This window comes from Nestor notabilis, unplaced genomic scaffold (assembly GCF_000696875.1).
Source record: "Nestor notabilis isolate BGI_N333 unplaced genomic scaffold, ASM69687v1 scaffold20253, whole genome shotgun sequence".
NCBI lineage: Eukaryota > Metazoa > Chordata > Aves > Psittaciformes > Psittacidae > Nestor > Nestor notabilis.
The window spans coordinates 7,987-16,868 of record NW_009922595.1 but is presented as its reverse complement, the minus strand read 5'-3'; the positions used below and the strand labels follow the sequence as shown (position 1 = coordinate 16,868).

The 8,882-nt window shown below is 40.8% G+C and overlaps 1 protein-coding gene across 1 annotated transcript in view; it reads right to left on the bottom strand.

Annotated features, from left to right (window-relative positions):
• Positions 1 to 540: 540 nt before the first annotated feature.
• Positions 541 to 8,882, bottom strand: part of UBXN2A (UBX domain protein 2A) — a 13,593-nt gene continuing 5,251 nt past the window's right edge. Inside the window, exons 4-6 of the mRNA XM_010011713.1 lie at positions 8,732 to 8,872; positions 3,662 to 3,826; positions 541 to 906 (exon numbers count right to left, since the gene is read on the bottom strand). Coding sequence (XP_010010015.1) covers positions 627 to 906; positions 3,662 to 3,826; positions 8,732 to 8,872 — 586 coding nt within the window. The 3' untranslated portion in view covers positions 541 to 626. The remainder of the gene's footprint in view (positions 907 to 3,661; positions 3,827 to 8,731; positions 8,873 to 8,882) is intronic.

Here is an 8,882-nt window from a genome sequence, read left to right as displayed (position 1 = left end):
CACTTCATATGCAGTATGCGCCAGACTACCTCATTTCTATCTTTGCAACACATACACCTGCCACTATGTGAAGACCTGACAGAACATTATACTGCAGATCCTGTGGTAAAAGTTAAATCCTGAAGATACTGGAGGTTTTCAAGTTAGATAGGAGTTCAAATGTGAGTTTCCCTGAAGCATATGCTGCCTAAAAGTTACTGTGAGAAGAAAGCAAACTGCAGCAGCTTACTCTGAAATGTAAGTGAAACTAATCAGTTCAGTCTCACTGTCCAAAGTGCAAAAATAAATACTATTTGTTCCTTAAAAGGTGCTATCAGTAGTAATTAAGTCTCAGAGAACTGTTCCACCTAAATATACTCACTAAAGAACTTAGAAGCTTTCTACCTAAGAAAATTCTAAGGATGACCTGTTCTACAGTTACCTCTGCTACATTATATAGCCAGGCTCTGACCACCAAATTTAGTTGAAAATACTTCTATTATAGCAAATGATAGCACAGCACAAATTTTGCTCTCTAAGAGTACAGTACAGGAGGATGAGAGTGCATCCAGATATTGCTGGTTACATTTTTGGTTTTGTCTAGTTCCACCTGCATGCAGGTTTCGGCCAGTTAAAAGCTAATCTGATCATGTACTTTTGATAGTGGGTTTTTGCTCATTCTTGAGCTGTCCATTGGGTGTAGCAGCAGTTTTATAGTCATTGTCAGGTGTTTTCATCACTAAGAGCCTGAAAGGTTCAGTTGTTTTCCGAAGTCTCTGAACAACAACAGCATTTTGCAACTTTGCTTCCTCTAGCGTGAGTGTCTCATCTCGCAGCTCTTGAAATGGCAGCGAAGTAGTCAGTGTGAAGGGGATACTTCCCTCTGATCCTTGATACTTTGTTATGAAGTCTCTGACATGGCTTATTCTGAGAAGAAAAAAGAAAAACTCAGCATTAGAGCATTCCACTCCCAGCACAGACCATATGCACAACACACAGTCATCACAAGGAGAGAATGAGAAACCACTTAATTAAACAGCTGATGGCACAGAAATGGAAGAGTTTAGATGGGTGGAATCCTGAAGTGCCTGATCCACTTGGGAGGCAATGACCAAGGTTCGTCTGCCATGAGAGCATTCCCAAGGGAAGAAAGGATGAGTATATTACTCTGAGTGCTCAAATGCTTCCTTGTGGCTTAGTTGGTAGTTACACAAGCCTATCATTTCTTAACCAGCTGGTGGAGCTCTTACCTGAGGTTTCTGTAGCCAAGAGCTAGAATTAAACATGCCTCCAGCGTGTGGTACATGTAGCAGAACCATAATAAAGAAAAAGGGTTTGCAAAAATTGTCTGGATAGCTTATCTACGTCTAAATACAGTCTCCTTCAACCCAAGCAGGTACAGCAGTGAATTCATTACAGATTCAAGCTACCTGTTAAGTTGTGAAGAACCTTGCAACAAGTGAGCAAGACCAAGGTTTTGCTATGGAAGAGTCAGGACCGAGCAACTTAATTAAAAAATGAAGATGACAGGATACATCTATACCAGTAAAATAAACATATTGTCAATGGCCATTCTCTCATCCTGAGACCAGCTGGTAGCCTCCAGCTACTGGCAAATTACTAAACTCATCCTTCCTCTCCCCCCATGCACAGGGTAGCCCATGGGTTTACTGCATCCTGGGAATACTCAGTGACCTGAGCTAAGATGCAAACCAAACCTAGATATCATTGGAGAAAGTGCTAGTTCGCTTGGGCAAAACCATCCTAACAGCCAGGCAATGCAGATGACCTTCATGGCTTAGCTACACTTACTAGGACAGACACAGCCATAGTTTTACTTCCTGTGCATGCAGATCTCAATCAAGAGACAGTGTTAGGTCTTACAGGCCTAAAGCCTGAAAAACCTCAAGGCAGAATAAATTTTGGTTTTGACATTTACAGGTTTCTACACACATGACATCAAAGTTGCAACTCAGGCAATTGGTTGCCAGCTACCTGCTTTAGGATGGACAAGTTCCTTTCCAGGCTCCACAGCTGATGCTCCAGGGTCACACTAGCTTAGCAACTGCTCAAGAAGGGACACAACTCAAGACAGTGCTGTGTGTGCTATTCCTGCAGCACTACTCTGCTGCTTGCTTCATTCTCACGTCTCGACTCCCCATATTGCAGTATTACAATGCTACCTGCACTTGTGCCCCAATGATATAACCTCAATCTTTCATCACTGTGGCACATACTCTATTAATAAAAGGGTAAAAGTAACCATATATATATATATATGTGTGTGTGTGTGTGTGTATATATATATATGCTACAGGTTATTGACCTATAGTTTAATTAACAACAAGTTGACTGTTTTCTGCTCCTCCACTGAAAGGAGTGCTACACATGCAATCATAATGTTTACGGCTTTGGACTCTAAAAGGATTTCCTCCTATTTCTCATTAGATCACACTCAAAAACTGTCTACAGCATAAATATGCTGGTCTTGTGGTGAAAGGATAGGTTATGATGGAATATTTATTGCAAATTTCTTCAAAAAGAGCATCACATTGGTAAGGTGGTTGTTCTGCTTATCTCACTTTTTTTTTCCCCTCCAAAACCACTTAGCAGCTGTTCAAACTGCTATTTACCATGAAGGCAAAAAGCTTCTAAATATACTTAGATGTGTGAAATCTGAAATAATTAAGATATTAAGCCCTCCAGTGAAGTATTTATAGCTGAAATAGCAATTTGTCCTTTAGCAGTACATCACAACTGTGTTTTACTTCATACCTTATGCCACTAACAGCAATAAGTGAGTTCAAGTTAAAAAGTTACAGCCGTTAATCTTCAGCTGCTGAGCTTTTCTTCTGACCAGCCATAAAGACACACACAGTTCACTTTGACAGCAGCCTGGGTTGTATTACAGCTATGATCACTTTTAAATTGCTTCACAGAGAAGCACAGGAAACATCCTTTCTCTGATGTGACTGTCTAGTATTGGAGTAATTTCTTAAATTACAAATTTGAGAAAGGTCTCTAAAGACAGCAGATCTACAATTTAAACAGTTAATCCTACTTTCTCAAAGCTCCTGCAGACATGCTGTGCCAATACTTTCTGATGTAATCCCCATTTTTAAGCCTCTTTGAGAGCTGGAAATTTTACTAATTAAGAATTAAACACACTGCATACATTCCACTGTGTCTACACTGATGTGCCAGAGATGAACCTCCCCTGCCTAGTGCACTGACTTTGGCCCTCACAGGAGGTTTCTCTGCCTCAGCCCTCCTATCTATGGTGTTGTCTATGCCCAGTGATTAGCAGGCTTTTTGCTAAGCAATATGCTCCAGGTGTAGTCATTTTGTGAGCGATCTGCAATCTTAAAGGCTGTTTCCTCTAGTAATGAACAACACCTTAACTTACACTAACCTACCAACAACTCCTACAGTTTCCTCAGATTTTCATTTATGCTAAGTTATGTGCTGTCTGTTAATATCAGTTCACATGTCTCTTATGCTCTTCTCATCAGTTAAAAGATTTCTTAACATCTGAAAGGAGGTTTTCTAGATGGAACTGAACAGGAGTCCAGTGTTACGTGAACTGCGGAGGTAAGATGATTCACAGAAATTAAGAGACTTTTCATGCCTACAGGCATACAGGTCAGGTGCAAATGCATGACAGTGCTAAAATAAATCTCACCTGTGGGAAACATTGAATTTCTGAATTATCCTTTCTCCATCAGCTAACCAGATCTGGATATTCGTGATAGGCTCCAAACTGTTTAAGGGTACTAATGGGAGGTGCCTTTTGTTGTCAGGTCCTTGATGATCATCTCTTACTTTGGAGATTATCTTTGGAGTAGCACTGAAAAGAAAAGCCATATGAGGTTATTATGCCTTCTGTGTACATACGTGAGCCTGAACCTCCCTCAGATCTTTGCTTCTGGAGCTTTCTGCCCTGTATCGGAGTGCACTGATGACTTCTAACAAATACAGGAATACCGACATAAATGTCAGCTTTTCAGTTAAACTGTATGCCAATACTTTCTCTTGAAGACTTCAGCATGCTAAAGAATTTCAGTTTGCTCATGTTAAACATTTCTACAAGATGTAAGGGAACTTAAATATCAAAGGATTAAATAGGAATATGTAAGAGATGAAACAGCCTGAACATTGCTCATGCGTTTTTTGTACTCTAATCACACAGGTGAAACTTTAAGGGGTTTGAGTATTGAATTTGCATACTCAATGTTAATTTTCACTGTAATGTGATTACAGTAATTCAATTTAAGTGAATGTTGTTAGCCTTGATTTAGACCCCAGTATCATCTATTTCAGCTTAGAAGCTTTACTCATCTATCAGAGAAATTGAGTTCATGTGAAAAATCCAGGCTGACGCACACAGCACTTGCACTTTGGGTTTTTTTCTAAGTCACTACCACAAGGGCAAAGATCCATAAAATGACTTCACAGAATACAAGGACCTCAGTCTAAGTGTGTGGTGTTAAAAAACAATAAATTACTGGCAAAATTTTTTATTCTGAGGAAATGTCTAGAGCTTACTGCTGCTTTCAGGACTAGGCTTGTTCAGCATGTACTGTTTAAGTCATCAGAAAGCCTGATCCAAGAGGCATATCCTCAGCCCACATGAGTATAACCAGATGTTTGCTTGCAAAACAATACCAGTGATTTCAGGAGTTACCATTTCTTCTGAGCTCAGCTGTGGTCACCAACTACACAAACACTTCATGGTAGTTTGCTGAAAAGCTTTCTCTTTGCACAGAAAATTGATGAGATACTGTTTCTTGAGAGAGCAGTTGGTAACCAGTGGCCACAAAACAACAATCTTAATACTATACCTGCTTTGCAGACAAACCCCATTCCTGCATCCTTATGTTCTTGTACCTGTCTTAGCTTAATCATAAAGCAGAAAAATCACAGCCAATTTATTATTCAAACAAAGATGGCTAATGACTTAATATATTCAGGTAATAAAGTCTTGGGCTCAAGTCCTGCTCAGTCTGAGGTACTTAAAAAAACTTAGGACCCACTGCCTAGTTAAGTGCCCTTGCTTCCAGGCCATCAGCCAGTAAAGGCACTTTTTATTTCTTCATTGAAACTGTGAAAAGAATGAGACTCCAGGAATCTCATTCCCAAGTAAGCGATGTTCATTGCAACTGGAAGCAGATGAGAGGCACAGAACTCTTTTCTGTTACAGAGAAATCAGCTGGGGTACAAGAACTTGGCACCAACATATTCCAAGAGGCACATGTGTACAATATTCTGGTGCTCCAAGTACAGGTGACTTACTATCACCCACCTACCTCTACCAATTCACTTATCTCACACCCAGGTTCTGCTCATGCTTGACATAAATACAAAATAAAACCCAACTGTCCTCCAGATCTGGAAAAAACACTTGAGCACCATCAACTCAGTCTTTGGAGCAGAGCAAAAAACCTCCACAAAAGTTCAAGCCCTACTTCAGTCCAGCCGTGATCAGTGTTTGCTGTCTACTTGATCAGTGGCGCTCAGTTCCAGGTCCAGACACTGAAGCACACATACTCACGTGTGCACCAGCTGTCCCCAAGTACAGCAGAGGCTGGAGAGGTAGTCAGTTGTGCAGCTGCCAGGCAGCTGTTCTGGCCTGGGCTCAACTACACTGTAGCTTAGTCACAGTTGCAGTTCACAGAACTGTCCCAAATGAATACAGATTTTGGTGTCATTCTCAAACCAACTTCCCTCACAGTCACATCTCAGAATTTGTGGTAGGCACTGAAGAGGATTCTTTCAATAGCACATATGCCTGAAACTGAAGGCAACATGCTAAGTGAAGCTGCAAGCGAAAGTCTGAAGAGCTATATTCACCAAGGTTTAGAGCATTCCTATACTTAATTTTGCTGACAGATACTGACAGATAAAGCCATCTAGTGGTGGGAGTTTTGACCAAAATCACAAACCAAGAACTTAAGTCATTAACCAAGAACGTAGGCATTATCACCCCTTTTAAAGGCTTATTTCTTTTATAAGATCATCAAAAGAAGATGTAAACTAGAGATTGAAGAGACACAAGAGCCTCCTGTCAATTTTCTAAAAATAAGAATCTCAAGAGTTAGGTATCATGCCTTACTGTGACTAATGGTTAAGAAGCTTGACACAAAGTGTTTTACCCTAATGAGGTTGTAGAGCAAGGCCACTTTGCTACAGGGGATTTCAGTCAATAGTTTCATTAACATGCTTCTGAGGCAGTCCTTACAATGCACTGATAAGCTGAATAGGAAAGTGTGGTCACAAATCTTATTATAATCCCAGACTCCTAAATGCAGCTGAATGGTGGTAGATAAACCAGAATATACCCATTAGTTATACGGGTTCATAAGGTACATTGGAAAATAAGTCTCATTTGTTTCTCCTGTACACTAAAAAGAGAGAGAGATCAAGCTCATGAGAGTTACATCAACAACTATATTTCTAGTTCCTCTATTTTTCCTCTCTGAAAAGTTTTAATGAGCCACTCGACAGACCGATTCATAATGGTTCATCCACCACATAATCCCTCCATCTGGGAACACTGGCAGAAAAATCTATAGACTATTAAAAATAAAGTGGTTTTGCAAAGCAGAAATTTAACTAGGTCATAAGCTGAAGTAAACTGTTCAGTTATTTGTCTCCTTTCTGATTAAGCACACGAATGCAACTGTGGAAAGGGAATTCACAACTTAAAATCTTGTTCAGGTCTCAGGCAGCAGTACTGTTTCCCCACAAAGATTTTTGCTGAAAGAGTAGCATATGAAATGGGCATTTATTAACATCTGGAAGTGAGCACTAGTTTATGGAGTAAGAGCACTTATGTTCATGTTTCCAACATCATGTTTCCAAGATCATGTTTCCAACATCAGCAAAGGTATTTACTAATCTTTAAAGGAAAGGCTCTGATAGCATAGCACTGAATGGAGCAAAAGGAGATTAAAAAAAGGCATTTCAGCTAGACCATGAAGAAAAAAAAAAAAAAAAAAAGGAAAAAAAAAAACCTGAGCAAGTTGTGGGATGTCTCTGTGTACAAGACCAGTCAACTGAAATCCACAGAATAGCATGTTTCCAGAGCCTAACTTGCCTTTTCAGAAGCAAGATCATTACTTGCTGTAGGCATGACAGAACATGACAAGCAACTAAACCACCTCCCATTTAGCACTGGTTAGCAGCAGAAACCCAGCACACTGAAGATCTTTTGCTATATACAGGTCTACTATTAGATAAAATAAGGTTAAGCTCTTGACCCTCATTTGCTCAGGATTTCAGTGCTACCAAAATCAAGTCCTGCAGCATCTCATCCATCTCTCAAGGGAAGACTTTCCCTATTGACCGTATCTACTCAAGCATGTAGCAACTGAATGGACTGTGCTATAGAAACAGATAAAACTGATAAAACAGATACTCGCTTCTCTGAGGCAGCCTGGAACCACTCATCCTTTACTGTTATCAGTCTCTTATTCTGCACATTATTATCTTCTTACCCTGCCTCATCCGTTCCTACCCAGGTCATGCTTTCCCTCAGAGTAAGCACTGGGCCTTAGCAGCAAGGCCTTTCCGCTTCATCAGAACAGCTCTTCACATAAGGTTTTGCAGTGTGCCAAGCCCACCCAGGAGGTCACTAGGCAGTCCCACTTGTGAAGGCTTCCTGTAGCCTCCTCATCACTGAATGGGTTCTGTTCCCTAGGATGAAGTCTGCTTTTATAGGCATGTAAGTCTTACACCACAGGGATGTGTGGAACAGATAATTTGGCTGGAGGAAGCAAAAGTCACAGGGATCAAATACATGAATTCCTGGCCTGCCCCTCTGCAACAGCTTTCCAAAGCTGTTGGTTATAAGTCAAGTCCAGTTTTAGCATTGGCATTAGTAGTGGACACTTTCCAACCATAAGAGAGTCATGGAGTAAAGGAAAGATGATCACTGTAACACACTAAATGTCTTACCACAACAAACACATGGTTAAATACCGAGGAATTTTAAGAGATTTCATTTCCCTTTATAGGATAGTCATACTCCACTCTTCTCGCACACTGCACTGCATATACAGCTTTAGAAGAGATACTTTTCTCTTAAATCACAGAAGAGTGATAGCCTTTCAGCTGGAAACAGATCTGCTAACATTGAGACCTTGAATAAAGAAAGCCAACAGCATCTTGGTTGTATTAATAGGCAGACAGTAGACTGTGAGAGCCAATTATGCCCCATGCAGCGCACATCAGACACACCTAAATACTGCACTCAGATTTGGTACCCAAAATAAACTGGAGCAAGTTCCATGGAGGGCCACCAAGATAGCCACAGGCTGCATCATTTTCCCTGTGAGGAGAGGTTGGATGAGGAGAGCTTGTTCAGCCTGTGGAAGAGTTCGTGTTAGGGATGATGAAACCTAACAGCAGCCTTCCAGGGTCTACAGGAGGTCATCCAGAGGAGGCAACCAGGCTCTTCGTGGTGGACATAAATTGAAACAAGAGATGTTCTGACTGGACATAGGAAAAATTTCTTACCTATGAGGACAGTCCAGCACTGAAGCAGGCAGCACAGCTTCCACTCATGCAGAATTTCAAGGTCCAACTGGATAAAAGCCTAAGCAACCTCATCTGCCCCACAGCTAACCCTGCTTTGAGCAGGAGCTTGGACTACAGAACTCCAGAGATCACTTCCAACCTGAATTATGAGATCCTTTATCACAAGTATAGTTCCCTTCGGCTACTCAGTCACAGATCACGTCAGAGTACTCACCTTCCTAATCTGTAACCATGTCCGGAAAAGGGATGAAACACTGGCTTTTGCGATGACAAATACACTTTATCTTTTTTATCTTCCACTTTCACATCTACCTCCTCCTTATCAAAAACTTTTCGTAGTTCAAAAGGCAGTTCCCTTATGAAAA